General features: G+C 44.8%; 1 protein-coding gene across 1 annotated transcript in view; it reads left to right on the forward strand.

Annotated features, from left to right (window-relative positions):
* Dner (delta/notch like EGF repeat containing) overlaps positions 1–24460 on the forward strand; it is a 291214-nt gene that overhangs the window by 148474 nt on the left and 118280 nt on the right. Inside the window, exon 5 of the mRNA XM_027942023.2 lies at positions 794–939. Coding sequence (XP_027797824.2) covers positions 794–939 — 146 coding nt within the window. The remainder of the gene's footprint in view (positions 1–793; positions 940–24460) is intronic.

The raw sequence follows: 24460 nt of genomic DNA on the forward strand, positions 1-24460 counted from the left end.
TTTGAAGTAAAAAATCAGATATAAATGAATATTCTAATTAGGAAAAGATGTTTGCTTACTGAAATAATTTAATCATTGATGCAATAAATACAGCATTTATATCTCCATTCCAGTTACAGAGTATATTTCTTTGTCAACTTATTACATATATATTGCTACCTACTACATATGAATGGATGCATTATTCAGTGGTAAATATGCCATATCAATGATATTGCAGTCAGTATCCCACTTTGAGTAGCCCTGTTTTATTAGATGGCCCAAATCATGTATTTTATTGGATGCATAAAATTGATAGTGAGGTCAGATTGGTGGTCAAGTTAAATATTGCATGAATAAGCCCAGTATAGAATGTGTACCTGCATTGCACGCCCACCTGGGAGGGGACTGAGTGCTGCTCAGGCAAACTGATACAGGTTGGGGCCTTTGGGGATTTCCCACATTTGTGACCATTCAATGTGACAGAAGGAAGGGGTGGGTTGCTCCCTGGCAAAAGACCCGGTTCAAAAGTAGAGAAAAAATTCTAAGATGGAGCACAGAGTTGGGATTGAGAGACAAAGGGCAGGAGCAGAGCAAGGGTGTCAGATGATGGCTGAGCCACCCCTGCTCCTTTCCCTTGGCCCAAGTGGTCATGCACGATCTGCGGCCTGAATGGACAGTGGCCATGTGCTTTATTCCTTTGCTTGAATGTGTTTTATTCATCAGACTTGAATGCTGCTTAAACTAAATTCATAGTCTTACAGATAAACCATGGGTAAAGCTTTATGTTCCCTATTATCCCATTTTCTTTTAGGTTTTGTGAATGATTCTGTTACTAAATCTATTGTGGCTCTGCGCTTAACTCTGGTGGTGAAGACCAGCACCTGTGTGCCGGGAGACAGCCAGGCAAATGACTTGGAGTGTTCAGGAAAAGGAAAATGTACCACGAAGCCATCAGAGGTAAGGGGACATCCGGTAGCTTGAAAATCTACGTTGACATAGAGGGTGGTGGGTAAAGCAACCCGAGAGGAAAGACCAAGAGCATTCACTGAAGGAGCCTTCTGTATTTCTGGCTCCAACTATGTATTAGTATGCAACATACAGATGAATAAATCTCCATGTGATTTACAAAGCAGTTGCAGGACATTTGTGCAATAGTAGATCTTGCTTTGATCCGAAGGAGAGATCATATCTGTTAGTAGAATCAAGATAAATGGAAGAAAGAAAAGGTAAGCACAGTATTTATTTTTCAGCGGTTGGAACTGTTGCCTGCCAGTGTGACAGTGTCCTTGCTGGCCTTCACATTTTCCTGGTGATGATAACAGAGTTACAGAAGCAAAAGGCCAGTAGGAAAAGGAATGAGAAGAAGTGGGGTGGGAAGCCGTCCCACCGTTCTTGGTCTTTGTGGGACCAGCATCATCATGGATGCTCCGGGCTCTGTTCCTCATGGTCTTTACTAGCAGTGGTCACATGGGGCACAGGGCAAGGCTCTGAGCAGAGCTTCCTCTCCTGCCTCCTGGTTCTTGGTTATCGACAGGGGTTCAGGAGTCAGACAACAGGGGAGCACAATAGCCCTGGGGGCCAGTCCCCATCAGGATGACGATCCCTTACGACACTTCAGGTACCTGGACACCCAGCTCCACCAGAAGCTCCCTGATGAGGGAGGTGATGCTCTTCGTGAGAGGCCTGTCCCCGGGGCCGTCTTCTCCTCTGGCCCTTGTTACTGCTGTCTCGACGTCTTTTCCTCTCTCTAGCTGTGCACCTACTTATGCTGAAGCTAATGTTAAACGAAAGGGAGTCCCCCAGACCCAGAAAGAGCATGATTGGGTTTAGGTTGGCTTTAAGGGCAGCCCGGTGAGGGTTCTTGGGTGTCACCTCCTGTGGTGATGTGGACACACTGGGTAACAGTGTGTGGTGTTCAAGTGCTGAAGGAATGGGGCTACCGCTGGAGGAAGATTTCACATGCTGCCCTTGCCATCTTGGAAAACCCGTGATTTTCCTGTCTTAGGTGTGATATTGCAGCTGCTTAAATATACTATCCTCCTTAAGATAGTTCCTGGAAAAGGCAGAATGTGGTCAGGAACCCAAGAGAGTTGTGGAAATGATCATTTCTGCTAAATCTTTGAAAATGAACACAGATGTAAACGAAAAGGCGAAGCTATATCCCTGTTTTGGGGAGGGAGGGGAGACTGGTGGTGGTGCCAGGGGGTGACGCACAAGAGGGGCTTTTACCAAGCCAAGCCCGTCCTTTGGACCCTGTGGGCTTCCGTCTCTGCCAGTTTGGACCAGTCTGCTCTCTTTCCTGAAGAGAAGCCTCATTTATCAATGCATTTTATGGGAAAAAAAGTAAAGGGTATTGAGTGTTCTATGCCAGAGAAAGCTGGGCAGGGGGACATAACTGGGGAAGGGCTGTGGGAGCCGCGAGCACCTAGTCACTAAGGAGGTGCAGGAGGGCAGGAGTGGGGCCCAAGGAGAGCCAACTGAGCAGGTGGAAGAGCGCCAGGCCTCCCAAGGTGGCAAGAAGGAGGCTCCCAGGCTCCCCAGGGGCATCCTTGCTGGTTCCTGAGAACCCTTTCCAGGACTGATCACCTCTGAATAAGACGACATGAGCAAAAGTGTCTCAGAGGAGGAACAGAGGGCGTTCTTGGGAACTTCTGAATGACAGAGTGGTCGGGTTCCTGTGAGCTTTCTTTCCCAGTGGCTGGTCCTGCCATGCACACTTTTAATCTACAAGGCAGTCACCATGTCCTCTTGACTCATGGATACTGTGGTCATTGACCAGATCGGGGCAGTCCTCCGTGGGAAAGCCCTAGCCAGGAGGCCCTGCCTAGAACTGGCTTGGAACTGACTCCTTGAGAAGGCAATGGAGGTGTTTAACACCTGGCAGGAAACTTGCCAAACCCAGCTGAGCATGAAGCCATGACTCATATATCCACGCTGATTTTAGCAGATCATTTCATAGGAAGCGCATCTTCATCAGGGGCACCTGCTTCTCTCAAGAGCTTCGGGCACCTGTGAGATAGTGCTTCCTTCTGCACCCCATGCTGGTTGTCTGTAGGGTGGAGTCTCTGCTGCTGTTGATTCTGCATTTAGCTTCAGTGAATATAGGGAAAGAGTGGCCGGCAATCTTATCTGAACCATTGCATTTACCCCTGGGTGACTCTAAGCAAGCCAACAGGCTGGGGTCACCAGGTCCCTTGCCAGACCCACGTCCTGGGGCACAGAGTTCCCTCAGAAGCATCCTTGAGCTGTCTGCTGCAGGGGCGGGGTGGGGGGCGGTGGTGAAAAGGCTGCTCATCCTCTCTGTCTAGTTGAGGCCTCTGGATTGTCATCAGGGCAGTTACAGCGACTTAGGAGCAGTTTTCTGGCAATAAAAGACCATCATCGTCATGTTTCTTTTTACAGTTTTCTAAAATTGGAAGTTATAAAGTCCCACCTTCCCCTGAAGGCAAGAACCCACTCCATAGCACAAAACAAATAGGACTGTATTTGGCGATTTAATGTTATTGTTTCTAATCATTTTTATATCTTTTTATTAGATCATCTATCAAAATAAAAGCCATTCTGTTATTTCCACACCACTCTCATCTGGTAATGGAACTCATTTCTTTCCTGTCAGCTGCACTTTGGTGAGGGGATGTCTCACAGTGGCGGGTTGATGGGTGGCTTGTGATAAAGCTGAAGCTTGCTTTTCTTAGGCACTGCACTGTTCTGGAAAGGTCTTTTTAAAGTGTTTACTGTTACACAGGCAGGGGTGCTTTAGTTCTTGAAAACTGCTTTGGTTACAAGGGTTGATTGTTAGGAAGATAACTTGACTGTGGGCCAGCTGTGGCCTAGTTGATGATTGATCTCTTAATTATCTTATAGGTCAAGTGTCAGAGAATCTGCATGGGGCTCTTTGCTGGTGGCATTCAGCCTTCTTAGATCCCAAATTAGATTCCATTGACCTTATCTCTCAAGGTCAAAAGGTTTGCATCCATCTGGATTTTCCAGAGAAACAGAACTAATAGGATAGGTATAGGAATTGGCTGATGTAATTGTGGAGTCTTGGCAAGTCCAGAATCTGATGGGAGAAGCTGGCAGATTGACTCTCAGGGAGAATTGCTGGACTTCAGATTTGGAGTTCAAAGGGCACCTGCCATAGGTCCAGGGAAGAGCCAGTGTTGCAGATGAGATCTAAGCATTGGGCTGGGGATGTGGCTCAAGCGGTAGCGCGCTCGCCTGGCATGCGTGCGGCCCGGGTTCGATCCTCAGCACCACATACAAACAAAGATGTTGTGTCCGCCAAAAACTAAAAAATAAATATTAAAAAATTCTCTCTCTCTCCTCTCTCTTTAAAAAAAAAAAAAAGAAAAAAAGAAATCTAAGCATTATTTGCTGGCAGAATCCCCTCTTTGTTTGAGAGGGCAACTTCTCTGAGGTTGCCATTTAGGTCTTCAACTAAGGGCCACCCACATTATAGAGGGAAATTGTTTTCCTCAAAATCTGCTGATATAATTGTAGATCTCATTAAAAAAATAAATCTCCTAGGGGCTGGGGTTATGGCTCAGTGGTAGAGCGCTCACCTAGCACGTGCAAGGCCTTGGATTCAATCCTCAGCACCACATAAAAATAAATAAATGAAATAAAAGTATTGAGTTTTACTACAACTAAAAAATAAATATTTTAAAAATGATCTCCTAGAGAACATCCAGAATAATGTTGGAGCAAATATCTGGGCACTGTGGTCCAGCAGAGCTCATATGCATAACTCACCTCTCCAAGATTCTCTCAGTTCTTCTTGTCCTCTGTTGCCCTCTTTCCACTCGATTGATTCCCAGTACCCAAGGTTAAGGGAGTTTTTAAAATTTTTCTTTTCTAAGAATAGCCCTTTGAGAAATGTCATCTTCCGGGCCCCTCACTCCAGTTCTCATGGCTTTTGCTGGGCAGCAGGTGATTCCGATTCCAAAGTCCATCATGGACAACGACCCTGGAAACCAAGGCTGTGGGCATCCCCATCATTGCCCACTTCTTGCTGACTTTCTAAAGCACGTACACAGCAGCTTTCTACTCACAGATGGTATTTTTAGTGCCCCTGCCGTAATCCCTGCACCCCTCTGACACCCTGGAGATCTCTGTAGTTTTGCTCATACTGTTCCTCATCTAGAAGGTTAGCCTCCTTCCTGCGCTCTTTCCCTGCATCTCTGCCCCTGCCTCCCTGCCCCTCTGCCCTCCCAACTCCCCAGTGGTATTTCAGGTTCAGCTGAAAATCTGTCTGCTTCAGAGCAAAGTAGCTCCCTCAAAACCAGTAGCAACCTCCTTTCCTATGAGACACATGGATTTCGATTTATGTTGTTATTTCTTTGTGTCCATTATTATTTGCATTCACTTTATCACAGAGTTCTTGAGCCGCCTGCCTTATGTCTGCTACTTCCCTAGGCTTGGGGAATACAAGTTTGGTCCAGGAAGCCATGACTTCCAGAAACAGCTAGAAGGCCTTGGGGGCAGCGTGCTGGAGGAGTAACCTATAGTTTAGAGCAGTGTGATGTGTTGCTTTGGGAGCCCAGAGGAAGGTCCCGGACAGATGTGAGATCACGGAAGGCTTCCCCCGGGGGGGGGTGTCTCAGATGGTGGACTCTTTAACATCAGCCTCTGGGTCTGGCTTGTTCTGTATCTATGGTAACGACCTGCCTGGTCCTTTCGCATGGGAGAGGCTCAGAAACAGTCTGCAAACTGAATGAGGAAGATAAACAAAAGAAAACAATGGGATAGAAATCGGCTGAGCTTTTCTATTCTGTATTTGAATTTTATATTTGAGGGATATGGGAAAGTACATGAATATAGGGGCACAGAAAGTGAGTTTAGTTTTACAGAATAATAAGGCAGGAAATACTTTCTGATCCAAGGTCATCTCACAGGGAGTGGGACCCAGAAAGTTAGTAACCCCTCGGGAACGTTTTAAGTGACATCTTCATAATCCTTTCCTCATCCTTTCAAAAAGAAACAGGTCAGAATAATTTGCACCCACAGAGTCTTTGATGCTATTTCCCTGTTGGTTTGAAACCATTAGCGAACCTCTCGGTCGGTTAGGTAGTGACGATGTGCAGAAGGCAGGAATACATGTCCTACCATTCTCCTTCCCTTCTCTGAGAGTTAATTTCTCCACATCATGAGTGCAAACACAGAGTCCCTCATGAGACCTTGAGGAGAGGCACAGTGATCCGGTAGGCTTATGAGAAAGAAATGGGATGGGAGGACAGACGGGGGGGCCCATAGAGGGTCGGAGGAGCAGCATCTGGACAGCAGCAGCGGTCAGAACATCAGAATGGGCTGGGGCCCTTCCGGGGTCCCTTTCAGTGTGGGGTGGGGTCAGGTCCCCACGGCTCTGCCAGGACTCTGGAGAAATTTCTCCTTTAGGGAGCGAGACACAAGCAGAGAGGGTGCCGAGTGGATGACAGAAGGGACAGGCCTGATGAACCAGGGGGAAGTGGTGTGACAGAGAGCAGAGACACACCGCTTCCAAGAAAGTCTTTTTCTAAGAGGACATCAAAGCCCCTTTTCTTGACTGAACGAATACCTTGGTGACAATGCTTATTAAAAACTTTTGAGCCAAAGAATAGATGCTTTGGACTTCAGCCCAAAAGAAAGGTGCTGGAGATCCACTTATTGCTAAAGAAGGAGGTGTTTTCTCTCAAATTTCACTTGCAGAAACTGCCTTGTGGGCCTCAGAGTGAAAGTACTTTTATGAATAATAAAAATACAATAAGCATTAGAAACACATTAGCCCAAGATCATGAAGGTAAGCACAGCCCAGCTGTCAGTTTGTTAATGGGTAAAGGATAAGCCCGTCTAGGATTTCCCTGGCTTGTGTTTGAATTATGACTCTTGGGACTAATGTGATTAGAAAGCCATCTCTGCCTTTTATGTTATGGAACAGAAAGATGATCATATCGTTGCCTGTACAAAAATACGGCAACGTGTTTGAATCATTTATTATAAATTACTTAAAGAGATGATTCTAAAATTACATCCCAGAGGAGGTGCGTTTCATCACGTTCCTCTTCAGCATCGACGTTTTGCAGAAGGTTGAAATGTATCCCCCACGCTAACCATTGTAGAGGCGTGTGGAATGCTGGTGGCCTTCCAGATACCTCAGGCGATGACTTCATCACTGTGACATCTTCAGGGTCACAGGATTTAGAGTGAAAGGGGATTTTAGTCGCCTCTCCATCTCTTTTATTTTAAACACTAGGAAACCAAAGTTTAAGAGAGACTTAAGCCAGGCACTGTGGTGCAGGCCTGTAATCCCAGCAGTTCAGGAGGCTGAGACAGGAGGATCGTGAGTTCAAAGCCAGCCTCAGCAACGGCAAGGTGCTAAGCAACTCAGTGAGACCCTCTCTCTAAATAAAATACAAAATTGAGCTGGGAAATGTGGCTCAGTGGTTGAGTGCCCCTGAGTTTAATCCCCGGTATCCCTCCCTTACCATCCCCAAAAAGACTTAAGCCATTTGCTTAAGGCCCAGGAGCTAATTCATGGCCCAGGGAAGACATGGGAGAAGGGAGAGCTCTCTCTGGACTCCTGCCCTGGCATCCCTCCTGCCCTGGGGCCCCTCCTTCTGGGCCACACTGCCTCTACTCCCCCTGTCCCTAATGTCCTCTCTTAGGACACTCAGGATTAAAGCAGTCTTTGTTGCGTCTTTAGCAGTCTCATGTCAAGTTCAGCTGTGGACCATAAGGAAACCCAGGCATCGGGCAGAAACAGAAGTTTCTGTCCGGTTGGGTTTGACCTTTTGTGCTACATTTCTCAAAACTTTTTCTGTGCACACAGGTCATGTGGGGGATCCTTCCAACGGCAGAACCTGACCTAGCAGGTCTAGGGAGGGTCCTGAGGTGAGATGCAGGTGAGGCGGCGGCTGCTGCTGGCCTGGGGACGGGACAGGAGCAAGGCACCAAAGGCACTATTCCCAGGACCCCTTGGAGGGATTGAGATATGTCTACCTCTTCTGTGATCTTCTGTGGTATATACTATACCAGGGACTAAACCCTCTGGACTTCTCTTTCTCTAAAGTTTGCTGCAGGTGAGGACAGGAATTTGGGGAAGAGAAAATCCCGGGGCGTGGCCGTGGGGCAGTGTGTGCAGCTTGCTACACTTTAAGGCTTCCCAAGGAGGAGAGATGCCCATTCAGCCCTGGGTTGAAGACGGGTAACTGTGAGTCTTAGATTCTAATTCATGACCTTGGAAACACGGTGATAGGGCTCCTACTCAACATTTATATTCAAGAGAAGAAGCGTGGTGGCCTTGCTGCCTTGTTAGTCTTTTCTCAGAAGGGCTTCTCCTTTCGTCCTGTTTTCCAGTTCATAATCAGTGAGCTGTACGTGCTCCTGGTTATAAAGTGGCTAGGCTGTGCCTGGTGCGGGGGGCGCCCATGGGGGACACGCAGCCCCTCCCAGTTAGCACCTGAAGACTGCTCACTCCCCAGGAAGGGACTTAGTCCTTCCACTTGTCATCTTGGGGGTTCAGTGTTGTGAGCACTAAGAATGTGCCAGAGTCACATTCCAACCTGGCAAGGGTGAGGACACAGACGTGGTCCCTGCTCTCCTGGTGTCTCAGTTCAGAACACTGGCGTTGGAAGTCCTTGAACTTGACCCTTACTGATGCCCGGAACATTGCTGACCTCCTCAGCCTTCTTTGGTACTTCTTTCATATTCTATGGGGGGAAGCTTCCGGTCTTTCCCCACCAAGGTCTTCTGCCCTCTGTTGCTGCTTCAAATTTGGCTTGAAATATAAGTGGACTCATCCGTTTTTCTGAGTCAGATGAGATTAGAGCTTTAGTTTATTGTAATAATTGCCCCTGTTGCCTGGTCTAAAAAACCCTTCCAAGTGTAGAATGTCAGGTGGCTTCTGAATGACCCGTCACCTGTGTCTGAGGAAGCTGCTGCTAGGGGACACAGCCTAACTTTTCCAAAACTGGACAGAAGCACCAGTGGGGTCTGGGAAGTGGCTTCTGCATCCACATGGCAGCAGACTTGACGGACTTCTTCATGATGTTAAAGCCACTTGACAGTGGGGAGAAATGCATTGTTAGGTGAATTCGTTATTGTTGGAACATCACAGAGTAATCTTAACACAGATGAAGACAGCTGTAACACCACTCTGTAATATGGTCACCATGGTATTTGACTCAATGTCCCAAGGCAGTGCAGGACAATGGTTGAGATCCACAGGCCTTGCCAGCTGCCCCAGGGCTCTGGTCTCCAGAACTTGACCCATTTCTGTCTTCTGAATCACAGACTCCCTTGACGACGTGCCACTGAATATTGTGTCAGGAGTTTTACTTGCAAAACTGTCTGTCTTTGCCCGGCATGGTGTCTGCAGACTTTTTGGCCTTGGAAGCCTTTTATATTTCTAGAAGTGAGTGAGAACTCTGAAGAGCTTTTGTTGAGTGGGTTAGGTATTGATAGTTATTGTAATAGATGAAAACTGAGGCATTTACAAAGTTATTAATTTATTCAATGAGCATATCACATGTTAGCATGAATAACACCTTCTATGTGAAAAAGAACCATATTTTCCGAAACCAAAAAAAAAAAAAAAAATAGTGAGAAGAGTGACATTGTTTTCATTTTTACAAATCTCTTTCATGTCTGGCTTAAAAGAAGACAGCTGGAGTTGTGCATTTGCTTTTACATTCAATCTGTTGCAATGTGTTGTTTTGGTTGAGGGCTAGGAAAATATATAAAAAAAAAACTGAGTCTCACACAGATATTTAGCTGGAAAAGGGAGAAACGTTTTTAAAGTCCTTTCAGATAATTGTGGATATTCTTGAAAATACTCCCAAACTTGACAAGTGGTAGATTTTTAAAGGTTAACTGAGTGTAGAATCTGAAACCACATCGATAAACTTTTGCACTCTGCTATGGTTTCATCTATTGGTCTGTCCTTTTGCGAATTTGTGCTCAGGCATGGTTCTGTAACGTCTTGTATCAGTGAGTTGGAAAATATTGAATCACTGAGTTATACATGGAGCTTCCAAGTGTTGACACATTTTTAATACAATATCAAAATATCATATCTATGATTAATATCACCATCAGTCTCATCAGAAATGTCTTTAAGTATTGGAAGATAAGAGTTTCCCAAACTTCGAATTCATCCTTGAAAGCCCAGACTTAATCTCTGACAACAAAAACTAGTGGTTATTTTCCTCAAAGTGACAGGCTCACTTTGTTAATGTGAGAGAAAATGTTGGCCAAATAGGCAAGTTTGGGTAACCATAGTTTGTCTTTCAGCCATTCTTAAAAAATAAAAAAATTTAAAAAGGCACCCTATGAAAAATAACTGCCTGAGTGTATTTGCTTGAGGGGTGGTTGGGCTCTGTGTGCTGCAGAGGTATTTGATGTTTATCTCCTGTTCTATCGGGGTGTGAAGATGTGCATCCCAGGCTGAGAGGTCTGAAGGTTTCCACTCTTACTGGCCATCAGGGACATTCTAGATGAAGTTGACATTTCCCTTTGCGAATGGGAGGGTCAGCTGATGCCCAGACCCAGCTCTGGTTCTTGGGAGGGTGTTGGAAATCTTTCTCATCATTGTTTTTGCATCTTTACTGCCATTGTTGACACAGAAAAGGGCACGTGTCTCAATATTCTTGTAAAATAATTTCAACCCTATGGACCCCTTGAAAGGGCCTCAGGGACTCCTCAGAAGACTAGAGACTCGACTTTCACAACTCTTGCTTCTAGCCCCCCCCCCCTTTTTTTTTTTCTGGACCTTTTAATGTTTTTTCTTTCCTTTTCCTTTTTAAAAAAGTTCCATACCTTTAATCTATTGTTCTAAGCACACCAACTTGGCTTGGGTACTTCAGTACTCTGTTTGGATACGTCAGTACTCTGTCATTCTGCCTTAAAAAACACTTTGGAGCTTTCTGGCTCCTTTGTGGTGGTTCTTAGAATGGCTTCTTGGTCACAGCTCTGGGTGGCTTTACTAAAAACTGAGTTGACACATTCTCCACCTCTGGCCTCTGTCTGCCTCTGAGCTCCCCACCCGCCTTCTCGGTCCCACCCACAGCCCCACCCACCCCAGGATAGCCACTCAGCCTTCCCTGGGACACCCAGGGACTCTTTTTGAAAAAATTTTTTAAAAAGTTATCTATTTATTCTAATCAGTTATACATGACAGCAGATGCTCTTCAATTCATTGTACACAAATGGAGCACAATTTCTCTCTTCTTTGGTTATCCACATGGTGTGACCCAGGGATTCTTATCTCATTGCCTTCTCCATCAGAAGCCAGCAGGGCTCCATCAGAGACCAACCACAAACCCATGCTCCCTACACCTGTTCAGAGGAGAAAACAAAGGCAGGCCAATTAAAACTTTGGACATCTTCTAAAGTGGTTAAAAATCAAATTTTTTTTGTTAAACACTAGATAGATTTCTAGATAGTGAGAGGGAACAAGGAAGTTGAGCAGTCGTCTTTGGGAACATTGGCCTGCTCCTGGCTCCACTTCCGGAACTCCAACTTAGGCCTGGACCCCACCTGGGAGAAGAGACCAGGAATTCCCCCTGGATCACTGTGGGCAGGGAGCCCTTTAGAGGGACCAGGAAGAGCCCCTACCTGTGGGACTGCCTTTTTGCTAAGTTTGATATAGAAGGAGGGGCAGAGCGGGATGGTGCCCTGAGTGGGACACTGGGTGGCCAGTAGGGTTCTTTCCTCCAGAGCAAAGGTCGGATCACAGGGAACCAGACCCACCACGGGAGACACTGGCCGTGGACACTGGGGGTGGGGCAGAAAGTGGGTGGGTGAACGCATGAAGGTTGGGGGAGATGGCACTGAAAAAGAGGTGAGGATGGCTGTGGAGTGGGGTGGACACAGGGCCTGGACACTGCCTACCCTGAGGTGAGAAATGCCAGACAAAAGACTGGGCAGAGGTATTTTAAATCTTTAGAAATTGAGATGAAATTCAAATGACATAAAATTACCATTTTAAGGTGAACAATTTAGTGGCATTCACCATGTTGTGCAATCACTATCTAGCTTCAAAATATTTCCATCACCCCATAATAAAGCTCCCATACTCCAAGCAGTGACTCCCCACTTTTCCCTTTGCCCAGCCCGGCCACACCAGTCTGCATTCTGTCTCTGTGGATAACTGGGTGCTTCATGCCAATGGAATTGTACTCAGGAAAGACCTGCTGGGTCCAGCCTGTCACTCAACACCATGTTTCAATTCATGCTTGTACCATGTCCAGCACTTCATTTCTTTACAAAGTCGAATTAATATTCTGTTGTATGAATATGCAGGCCGAGTATTCCTTATCCAAAATGTTTGGGTCAGAAGTGTTTTGAATTTTGGATTTGGAATATTTGGTATTCCAAATTTGGAATATTTGCTTATGTATAATGAGATTGTTTAGGGGGTGAAACCCAAGTCTACCCAGGAAATTCATTTATGTTTAATTTATACCTTACATGCATAGCCCAAAGGTCATTTCATACAATATTTTAAACAGTTTTGTGTGCTTTGACTGAGACCATGATTGTGAAGGCAGGTGTGGAATATTCCACTTATGATACCTTATGATTGCTCAGAAAACTTTGGAATTTGAGCTGTTTTGGATTTTCAGGTTAGGGATGCTCAATTTGTCCATATACCACTGATGGGCATTGGGTTGTTACCACCTTTTGGGTGCTGTGAATGGTGCCTCTGTGAATGTGTGTACAAGTGTTTGAGTCCCTGTTTTCAGTTCTTTGGGGTGGATGCCTAAGGTGTGGAATGCTGGGTCACATGCTGATTGTTGTTCCAGTTTTTGAGGAACTGCTGAACTATTTTCCACAGTGGCCGAACCACTTTTAATTCCCACCAGTGATATTTCTCCACACACTCACTAATAATTCTTATAATTTTTGACTCCTGCCACTCAAATGTGTGTGAGAAAATATCTCACTGTGGTTTTGATTAAACTTTTCCTAATGACTAATGATATTGATCAAAGTATTTTTTGTATTTACTAGAGCATTATAGTGGGGTACGTTTTGACATATTCACCAATGCATAAAACATAGTTTGCTCCATTTCAATCCCCAGTACTTCCTCTTCCCCCACTTCCCATATTTTAAAAAAATTCTATTATATGCTTTATGTCTTTGGACAAAACATTTTAAAATTTCCAGCCAATCTAAATTTCAATTGCATCCTTTTTTTTTTGTACATGAGGTAGATCTTGGTTACAGGGCAAGAAAAAATGGCAGACACCACTTTGATGAGTTGCTTAGGTGCGGCAGCTCCTGGGTGGTCAGGATGCTTTGTCTCTGGCTGGAGGCACATGACTCAGTTGACCTGGGCTGTGTTGAATACTGATCTGGGTTAGTTCAGAGCTGTCAGGCCTGCTTTATGTCAGTCCCAGATTATCTTTTGCCTGAATATCTTGTAGAAGCTTGGTTTGTTTCTAGGGAATGTGAGATAAGGCAGACTCAGAGAAGATGGTGCCCAAATATTGCCTTGACCCAGAACTGGCCAGGAACCCACCACCTCTATGGGGAAGGGGCAGGACAAACATCACTCCTTACAACTCTCAGGCTTTCATGGACGGTTACGTGGTTTCCTCCATTGGACTGCCTTTTCTTTGTCTTTCAGGAATAATCCCAAGAAATTTGGCCTCCGCCTGCATGTCTGCTACTCACTGGCAACAGGAGAATCATTCAGTACTCAACTTCCTTCACATAATGGGCGTTTTGAGGTTAAGATCAGCATTAAATTGAGCCGCAGGCATGAGTCCTCTCCCAAGTTCACGTTAGAGGAGAATGTCTAGTTTAATGAAGATTCTGTGGTTAAACAGGATATTTCCAAGTCAATAAGGGATGGAGAAGCTGACTCCAGAAGGAAGGAGAAAGCTCTCCCTGGAATGCAATAGCTGCTCAATAATGGATAAACTGAGCAAGGTCGCCACAGCCCTTCTTGGGCCATTGCCCTGAACACAATCATCTATTCTCTGTGACTGTAGTTGGTTTCCACACAATTTCTGAGCAGAAAATTAGGGCTGTGTCTCAAACCTCAGCCTGAGGTGGTTATGTGATATGTGCAGAGGGGCATCTTGGAGGGCTGGAATTAGAGGAGGGCTCGGGGGAGTCTAGTAGGATAATCTTCAGAGAATCAGAGCGAGCCCAGGAAAATGTGGAATATTTCAGTTTCCCAGAATTCAAAGGTCATTAATAATTTAGAGCATCAAAACTGTCATTTACACATTTTATTTTTGCAGTGACAATATTTTGGAAAGAAGTGGGAAAAAATTGAAGCAAATGAAGAGTTTATAAGCAAAATACCAGTGTTGAGTAGCATAGAGTTGAACAAAATCATATAAATTGGGTAAATTAAACATTGATGCCAGAAGCACTAATGTTCAGTGGAATATAAAATATTAAAGGAGTGAGTTAGAGGTCATGGAAGCACCAGCTGAAGTGACAATAAGGCACTCTTCTGAGGAAGGCTATACAGGAGTTGTGAATGGAAAGAGCCTTTGGCGGAACACGTGGGTGATAAGAGCCCTGGTTACCCTGGTGCCATAGGAGGCGGAGGCTGGGCTAAGCTGTGGACAGTGGAGGTTTGTCGTGAAATATGGTCACTTTTCTGCAAACTTGAACTCTTTTCATTGATTTTGCAGTCAACGCTTACCCCTCCTAGGATTTTCCATGCATGGTAGATTTTGGGGATTAAAATATAAAGTTATAATGTGGTATCTAAAATCAGACTCTGGAGCCAAATTTGACTTTTGCCTGAAGGACCTTTTCAAGTTGATAGATTAAGTGAAAACGTGGGAAGTATGGACTTCCATGTTTAGGTTAGTATAGATTTGCATGTACATTTTCTACCATAAGAACAACTTATTTTATAATTTAATCAAATGTACTCCAATTAAACCTTAAGCTCGGTTTAATTCACAGGATGCTAATGAGATACCCATTCCATTGCTGTGCCCTGGCAGGAAGGGTCTTCCACATGCTGTTGGCCTGACATGTCTTCACCCAAATTAGGGGGTCAGGAATATTGAGGCTGTCTGGAATTAAGTCACATAATTTCAGTGAGGGTTGGAATTTAAAAATCTTATAGTATCTCCAAAGGTCCTAACATTTTCAGTTTTGTTTAGATCAGGAAGAAATGTATGAAGGCCTATTTTTTTTTTTTAGCTTTGGAGAGAGAATTGAAGGTGACAGCAAATACCTATGTCTTAAAAGAGCACTGGCCTTCCACTTGGTCCATGGGATGCCAGTGTGGGTTTCCATATTTGTACAGAACCCTCTGATGCAGTGTGAGGCTTGTGCTGCAGTAGAGGCCAGAAGACTTTGGGGTAAAGATTGGGGTCTGGGGTCCGACTCCAGCTCTTCTGGGATTGCATCACTTAGCCCCTTGGAGCCTCAGTGCCTCCATCCAGTGATGGGAATGAAGGAAATGTCCACATCACAGGGCTGTGGCATATGGGAAGCTCTGGGCTGGCACAGATCTCTATAGATGCGGAAAAAGCCCTCATGGAAGTTGACATGTGACTACATGTATGGAAGAATTTTGTAATTTTACAAGTAAGAAGTGGCACATGTGATATGCAGACCACTGAAGGTGGCCTCTGTTTCCTCCACTCACAGCCTTGGTTGCTCTTGGCATCTGTGTTAGGCAGCTTTGCATCACTATGACCAAAATACCCAACAAGAACAACTCAGAGGAGGAAAAGTTTATTTTGGGCCATAGTTTCAGAGGTTTAGTCCATGTGGGCTGAGTCCATTGCTCTGGGCCCAAGGTGAGGCAGAACATCATGGTAGACGGGTGTGGTGGAGGGGCACTGCTCCATTCATGGCTTTCCAGGAAGTAGAGAGAGGGGAAGGAGCTGTAGGAAGGTGCCCCCTCTAGGGCATGCCCCAGCGACCACCTCCTCTAGCCACATCCTACCTGTCTACAGTCACCACACCACCCAGTCGGTCCATTCAACCAGGAGGGAGTGATCAGGTTCTAGCTCTCTCTCACAGTGCAATCATTTCACCTCTGAATATTCCTGCATCAGTGCAGGAGCTTTTGGGGGGCACTGTATCTCCAAACCATAACAGCATCCCCACCCTGTTATCCTGGGGAACGTTTGCTTCCATCCTTCCTCTTTTGAACTACCCAAAGTGTTTCTGGCCAGTCCAACTGACTTTAATTGGCTTTGGTGGGAATCATCTGGGTCTAGACTTGTGTTTAATTCCCATTTTTTGGAGTTCTAATTTTAAAGGCTAATGGTTGGGAGAAGGTTGACACTGAACTTCTGAATCTAAGTCACCAGCATATGCTTCATTTGCTAGCTTTTGTGCTTTTAAAAACTGTGTCACAACAAGAGCTGGTGCCACTGGCCACAGGAACAGGCAACTGGGTGTATGCCTTACATTTTACCCATTATTTTGACTTGACTCAGGCAAGTGAATTTTAGTTTTGCAGTTAAAAAATAAAACTGTTGACAAATATCAATTTTAGCTAGAGATATTCATGAGTTTATAAATGTTCCCCATAGGTCTTCTAAAGAATAACAAAACTATAGTTACCAGCCAGCAGTAATAGCAGGAGGTAATTTAATTTCAGAAAAGTTTTTATGAAGGCCCATGCTTTGGAACTAAATTAAAAAAAAAATATTTAAAAAGTAAGAGTGACTCAACATTGTTACAATCCAGTTGTCCATGCTGTTGGACAGAAGGATGCGGGCTGAGGGGGCTTACATGGTGAAAGATTCAATCCATCTGGGGAAGTCTCTTTATTCCAAATTTCCTTGAGACAGCAGCCTGGCAGGGTACTAGGATTCCTGTTTTTTTGAGCTTAATTCCTATGTAATAAAGGCATGATTTCCTATTTAAATGCAAATGTCCCTAAAACGTAGCACATTAAAAAACTGGAATAACTTAGCTTCATCAGGAGTGGGTTTCAGTAGGAGAGAGAAGAGTAGATTATTCTAGAATTCAGGTGCTGCCCAAAGCTGTTGGATATAAGATAAGGAACCTGGGAGTGGAGAGGTGAGATTTGACAAACCTGTTGGCAAATCTGCATCTCTTCCTAGTTCAGAAATGGCAAAGGTGGGCTATATGTGAGCCATTCTTTGGAGGCAGATGTTATGCCAGATAAAAACTGCTTTTATTCTGAAGGAGCCTTAGAAACACTAGGGAAGGCCTCATCTGTGAAACAAGTGACCTTGAGCTTTATTCCACAGCAAAAGCCCAGCTGTGTGACCTTCAGAGAGGACAGAAATTTGGGGCAGTTTATAAGACCCCCCCTTTTTTAAAGAACACATGAACCTCTAGAAATTATCATTTGAAGAAAGAATTTGAGATTGGCCTCCACACTGAGGACTGGGGTATGATTTGAGGCCACGCTGCAAGGTGTGTTGACTTCTGCCAGAGGTCGTACACGTGAATTAGGACGTAAGCTAAATGTGTTTCCCCACACCCAAATGGATCTGTGTCAGCCTGAGGACTCCCATATCCCCAGCCCCACAAGGGGGACATTTTCCTGATCAGATAGGGAACTGAGGCATGGATTTCTTTTTTTCTGAATAAAAGAGCCCAAACCCAATGTCCTAGTTGGGATCATAAATGAGTTACAAGCATCATGCTGGTTAAAATCTGACACATTAACCAAGACATTTGTGGAAGGAAGACAGTAAGCATGCTCATGCTCTTCCATTCAAACTCTGCCTGCCTGTCTTTCTTACTCACACCAGAGACTTGGATGATCCCAAGACAGCATTATAAATGAATTAAACAGCTTGAAAGCAAACAAGAGTCATTTTGTTTGTGAGCTTATCTCATTCCTTTGCCACTTCTGAGTTAGATATTTGGATGCAATTCTTCCAGAGATTATTAAAATAATTCATTTCTAATTGTTCTGGAGAAACACATTTATTAGACACAACATGCCTTTTGTTCAATAATAAATGACAGAAATGAGTGTTTCATGAGCTGAGATTTAAATAACATGAATGACGGGACCTGCCCACCTTTGCCGATGCTGTTTCAATTTATGTGGGTATAGACTCAATCAAGTAAGAGATGCGTTGATCACATCAAAGACTCCATAGAAATAAAATATTTTATAACAAAATGAAAAGAATTTTTAAAATATTGAGATCTGTTCAGTCAAATTTCATAGTATCAAGGATTATGTGAACCTCTTAGAATTGAGGCTTCAATGTCAATATTCCATATTGAAGCATCTACTCTTACTTCTATAGGAGAACTATTATGAGAAATTGGCATTCACCCTCTGAAGGAAGACCCGACTGATCCTGTGTCACCTCTCTGTCAGGCTTTATTGTCAGTTTGTTCATGATCTCTCTTTGTATTTGATAGAGGCTATGCACAAAAGCATATAATACACTATAATATAGTGAGGCTGCCAGCGCCTCACCAGGGTCCTTTATCCTGCCCAAGAGGGTATAAGCCACCTGAGAAAATTAAAGCCTTAAATAATTAGTAAAGAAATCAAAGGTGGAGTTGAAGAGTAGGTTTTAAAGCAGAGCAGCTGATAGATTCTTCCAGTTCTGGTCGGAGCTGGAACAGAACAATTTAAAAATGGCTTTGGTGGCTTATTTAAGGGGGTGCATCAAAGCAGGGATAAGTTTTCAGGGGTGGAGTCTTGCTTCACGATGTCTTGAAGTCAACAGGTTGATTGGCATCTTGGCAGACCACACCTATCTCTGGGAATCTGTGTGGCTTCAGCAGGTCACCCCCATCTCTGGTGCTGTGTGGGATCTTTTTGGCAGAGCTAAATAGAAATTCACATGTATCTGGGTGGTCTTAACCAGTGGCATTGCCACTGGAAGTTCCCAAATGGGCTCCCATGCTGACTTGGGCCATGCATAGTACAAGGAATTGCTCTCAACCCTGTAAAATAACCTATGACGAAGAAAAATATGTGGGAAGACTGAGTCAAATGAGAATTATGAGTCAAACAGGAAAGAGAAGCTGGGGTAAAGTGTAGATGTGTATAGGAAGACTGGTGTGCTGGCTTAGAATGGGAATGGGGACACACACGTGGGTTAGCTGTGGCCTGTTGCGTTAGGGGCCATGTGTGTTAAACAGCCCAAGGAAACTAGGGACATAGGAATGGAGGACAGGAGGAGGAAAGCAGAACCCACGCCACTGTGGTGTTCTCAGGCAGCAGCCTCGCTCTTAGAGTGGGTGCCACACAGGCAGAGCTTTCCTGTTTACACCTACCTCAGGGTCTGGAATTTCAGGTGGTGGCAAATGTCTCGAGAATTCAGTGGTTCATTCCCCAAAGGCCAAAAGCTGTCACTTAGAATTGGACTAAGGAACAACGCAGAGAAATCAGAATGTTGGATAGTCAGTGTCTTTATCAGGGTCAGGTGTTGCCCCTTTTACCTGGGCCAGGTACAGGTGCAGCTCCTGCCTGGTATCCACATCTGTCTGAGCACTTCAGCCTTTCCTGTCTCCAAGGTCTGCAAAGGGCCAGGCCATTCTTGGTGAAGACGAGAGAGAGGGATTTTGATTCTCACCCAAGCCCAGCTTCTAGACTTCACCTTCGTCTGAGTCCCTGAACCCGTCTGTGATCTGATTGTTGGCTTTTATTATCCTGTGTCACTGACACAATTATCTAAGTGGCTGTCTGTGGCAAACCCCTTTGTTACTGACGAGTGTTTCTGAATGTCCTTTATATTGTTTTGTTTATTAGGAAAACTTTACTGAGCAGTTCCCCATCTTACAGTCCAGTGGTTTGTCCTCTGTTCCCAGGGGCGTCCATCCAGGCTTAGAGCCTCTGCTCCCCTAAGAAAGAGGCCCCGTCACCGGGGCAGTTGCTATCCATCCGCCCCACCTGTTTTCTCCACTCCCTTCCTTCCCAGCCCAGGAGGCCACTTATTTACTTCCTGTCTCTCTCCATTTGCCTATTCTTGACTTTTTTCCCCTCTCCTAACTATAATGATACAGCTTTTGATCAACATCTTCCTCTGCCCAAATCACCTGAGATGCTGGTAGCTACCTCCTACTCCATCCTTCTCGGAGATCAGATTCCACATATAAGTGAGAGCATCCAGTATTTGTCCTTCTGTATCTAGATTATTTCACATGTTATTTATTATTCACATGTTATTATTATCTAGATTATTCCACTGTTCTCCATGTTCACCCAGGGTGTTGCAAATCATAGCATTTCCTCCTTTTAGAGGCCGGATACCATTCCTTTGCGTATACATACCACACTTCTTCGTCCATCCGTCTGTGGCTGGATATCTAGGGTGATTCTGTGTCTTGGCTCTTGTGATTGGTGCTGCCGTAAACATAGGAGCACTGATGTGTCTTCAACATGTTGATTTTGTTTCCTTTGGATATGGACCCAGCAGCTGGATTTCTGCATCAGATGGCTGTTCTATTTTTAACGCTCTGAGGGACTTCCATGCTTTTTTCCGTAATGGCTGCACTAATTTACATAATTATTTTAGCTCTTTCAACAGCTACATTTTAAAAGTACAACATAAATGATAGCATCTTGAGGCTGCAGCACGTCTCCTCTGTTATTGAAGTGGGGCCCAACAGGAAACAAAGCAATGAATGACACATTTACTTGCCCAAGGAAGGGAAAGAGAAGAACCAGGAGTAGGATCTCAGCAAACCAGGTGGTGGTATCTCTTACTCCTTCTCCATGGTCACCTGAGTCAAGTTCTTCTAACGTGGAGGGCAGCCTGGAATAGACTCCCTGCACTCAATTTCCACACTTCAATTCATGAGCCTGACATTTACTCGTCTGTGCCTTAGCTTCTTCCAGCATAAAGTGGGAATAACAACATACTGAGGTGTCTCTGAGGATCTGTGCAGTGTACAGAGCCCCCAGAGCCGAGCCCGGCCCTTCCTGGATGCTCAGTGAAGGTGACAGGGATGACTAGCTAGACCTGGCTCTTGCATGTCCCCTGTGTGCAGGCTTATCTCTTCACAGAGGAGTTGCTCTCAGAATAGGGTACATGTTCTAGAATAATGGGGGTAAATATAGCAAGCGTCAAGTCTCTGTGGCGGATCGACCACAGCATTCTGGAAGTAGTTGGGGGAGTAACATGGGGAGAAGAGAGTGTTATGGGCTGACTCTGCCCCTTCCCATGTTGAAGTCCTATCTCCAGGACCTAAGAAAGTGGCCTTATCTGGGTGAGGTCTTTGAAGGGGCAAACAAGTGAAATAATGTCACAGGGTAGGGCTTCATGGGACAAGACAAGACAGCGTCCTGATGAGAGGGGGCTGTGGAGACACATGCAGGGAAGTCCAGATGCACACACCCAGAAGGCAGTCGTCTACAAGACAGGCCTCGGAAGAAACCGCCCCTGTCCGCCTTATCTCAGACTTCTGTCCTCCAGAGCTGTGAGCAGGAAGATTCTGGTGGCCCTCTGTGGTGGCATCCCCAGCAGACTCATGCAGCGTGAGTGGCAAAGATCCCCAGGAGATGGTTGTTAGCACCTAGAGTGACATGAAGTGCCTGGGACAGACAGTGGGGGTTAGTGCCCTCCATGGGCCACAGATCCAGGAGGGAAGAGGCCACTGGAGGTCATCCCCCATGGATACCCTCAAACACTCCTCTCTCTACTTTTCTCAGAATCTGTTAGAAACCGGCACCTCCTACTTAGGTACCCAATTCTTTGCATTTCTGAATGTCTTAAATTGTATTAATGCCTTTACAGGGAGACCAGATCTGCGCCCTGTGCCTCTGACAGGCCCTGTGACCTTGAGCAAGTTGCTTAAATTCTCTGATCTGTTTCCTCATTGCTAAAATAGAAAAATAATACTTATTCTGCAAGGCCCTTAGGAGGCTCAGGGAGATCACCCCCATGTGGTACTTGAAACGTGGGGACTTCTTCAGTGGATGACAGTTTTGTGCCTGCCCTGTCTCCACCAACTTTCCGTCTTTAGTTACCACTGGCTTATCATCTCTGCTCCCGTCGGAGGTAACCTCAGGAAGAGGTTGGGAAGGATCACCCTTCTTCAGCAAGACCTTCTCATTAATAATTTATACATAAATTTCCATTTTCTTAAAGCTTTTTTTCTTACAATTTTCTTTTGATGTAGCAAAGGAAATGACTTGAAGGCTAAATGGAATTTTAGAATAAGAAAGTAGAACGGTATGCATTTGCTTGTGGAATCAGGCTTTCCAGAGAAATTCAATAAAAGATGAATTTTCAGTGACTTTTTTTTTTTTGGTCAAACTTTACTTTTGTTAATGGATTAGAGTGTTGCTACAAATAAATGTCCGGAAGTTAGTGAATTGAAGAACACAACTGATGGCATAGGAATCTTATGCCTAATTGTGATCACCCCAAGATGCTGAGAATACATCAGTTGCTAGGAGATGTTTAGAAAATGCTTTTGAACATCTCCATTCTGTGAATCCATACATCTGGATTTAGCAGGAAGGCTTTTATGAAATTCCCTAAAAGACATTTACTTTCTTCTCCCCTGCCTATTAAAGTAAAATTCACTGTCCTTTCAAAGGAAACAGCAGGACTCTCATTATTGCTACTGTTATTTAAAATTTAACTATTAATCCAGAGGAATGCATTATATGATTTCACAAATGTCCAGTCTCAAATTTAATGCTCAGATGGTCTGTATGTTTGCTTTCCCACACCATCCCTTGACCCCACTATCCCTTACAATATTGGGGATTGAACCCAGGGGCACTCTGCCACTGAGCTATATAATATAGCCCCAACATGTTTTAAAATTTTTATTTTGGGTCTCACCAAGTTGCCCAGGTTGGTCTTGAACTAGTGATCCTCCTGCCTTAGCCTCCTGAGTAGCTGGGATTACAGACATGCGTCACTGTGCCCAGCTTAAGTTTATATATATATTTTGACCAGTTATTATATTTGCAGTTAATAAATCCAAATAGAAAAATAATGGTATGTCTAAAAAGATAAAATTGTAAGCTATAAGCATTATAAGTATGTTGTTTAAATGACATGTATAGCAAATAATAGAAAATAGAACCCAGCCAATAGATGAAATTTTGGGGGGAGGGATTACTGGGGATTGAACTCGGGCACTCGGCCACTGAGCCACATCTCCAGCCCTATTTTGTATTATATTTAGAGACAGGGTCTCATTGGGTTACTTAGCACCTCTCTTTTGCTGAGGCTGGCTTTGAACTCGTGATCCTCATGTCTCAGCCTCCCTAGCCACAGGATTACAGGCGTGCGCCACTGCGCCCAGCATCAGATGAAAATTTAAAAAAATGCAATTTATAGTAAGTTTTTCTTTGAGTACTCTCTTCCCCCAAAAGGCAACAATTTGTGCTGTGGCTGGGTTCCAGGAGTTCTTGTGTGGTCTCAGCTCAGGAAAAGACTTTCCTAGGCACTTGTACATTATAAATAGATTTTTCAGATAAGTCTCTTAAATTCTGCATCCCAATAATCTCTTCTGCCTCTCGAAATACCCAGTCTGGGTTTAGTGGAAGGCAAATTCCATCTAGTCTAGGTGTGCTAGACTGACCTCTGACCCTTTCCAGTTACACCTCGGCTATGTTTAATCAAATACAAATGCATGCAATGGTTACTATTTTGCACCTGTGTTTTTGAGTTTGCCAGTTCTGTAATTTCAGACCCAGTGACCATCTAATGTAGTTTCACTGCTGAAGAGTCCTTGGATGAGGATTACCGTGGCCTCTGTCTCCAAAGATTCAGGGTCAAGGCCTTTGGGGGTGATGGACGGTACAGGCTGGGGTCTGGCTGTGCCCTTCTACCTAAGTGAGTGAGGACTCACAGTCTAGTTCCCAGTGTTTGTTGAGAGGGACATGAGCTCTCATCTGCAGGGGTTGTGGAATTCTTATTCCTGGAGACATCTCCACAGACAGTCACTCTTGGAGCTCCTCCAAAAACTTTGCAGTGGAAAGATTCTAGAAGTTTCCAATGTTGGGAAACAGACTCTCCTTCCTAACGCTGCCAGTGCTGCGAGGCCTTTGAATTTTATTCTTGCTCTGTGAGTGGGGCTCCCTCTCTTCCAGCACAGGGCTGGCTGGGTATGCCCCACTCATGACCCCCGCAGCAGGGGAGGCTAAGAGGTGGCCAAACCTTCTTTGGCATAGGAATGGCCGACACTTCTCTTCATGCAGACTGGGTTGTTTTGAGGGAAATGTGACTCATGGTATCTACCAGGGGAACATGAGTCGGTCCCTTCAGGCAAGCAGAGCTGTTCTTGGCACTGGATATGAACTGAGTCTCCGGAGCGGGACTTCACATATGGGGACTCAGTGATGTGACACAGACTTCTCCACAGCCTGCCTCCAGCAAGTGCCAGAGCGGATTCCCCAGGAGGAGCTGGACGCAGGAGGCCACAGTGGATTCCAATGTTTCAACATTTTATCTTCCTTTCTTGGTCCTTAGCCAGACTCATACAATAAAAAAAAAATTATTATGGAAAATTTCAAACACATATGAAAGTTTGGGAGGGTAATTTGGCAAACTACCACATCTATGTCATCCAGCTTCAAAGGTCATCCACTCAT

The sequence above is a fragment of the Marmota flaviventris genome, chromosome 11, assembly GCF_047511675.1.
Source record: "Marmota flaviventris isolate mMarFla1 chromosome 11, mMarFla1.hap1, whole genome shotgun sequence".
NCBI lineage: Eukaryota > Metazoa > Chordata > Mammalia > Rodentia > Sciuridae > Marmota > Marmota flaviventris.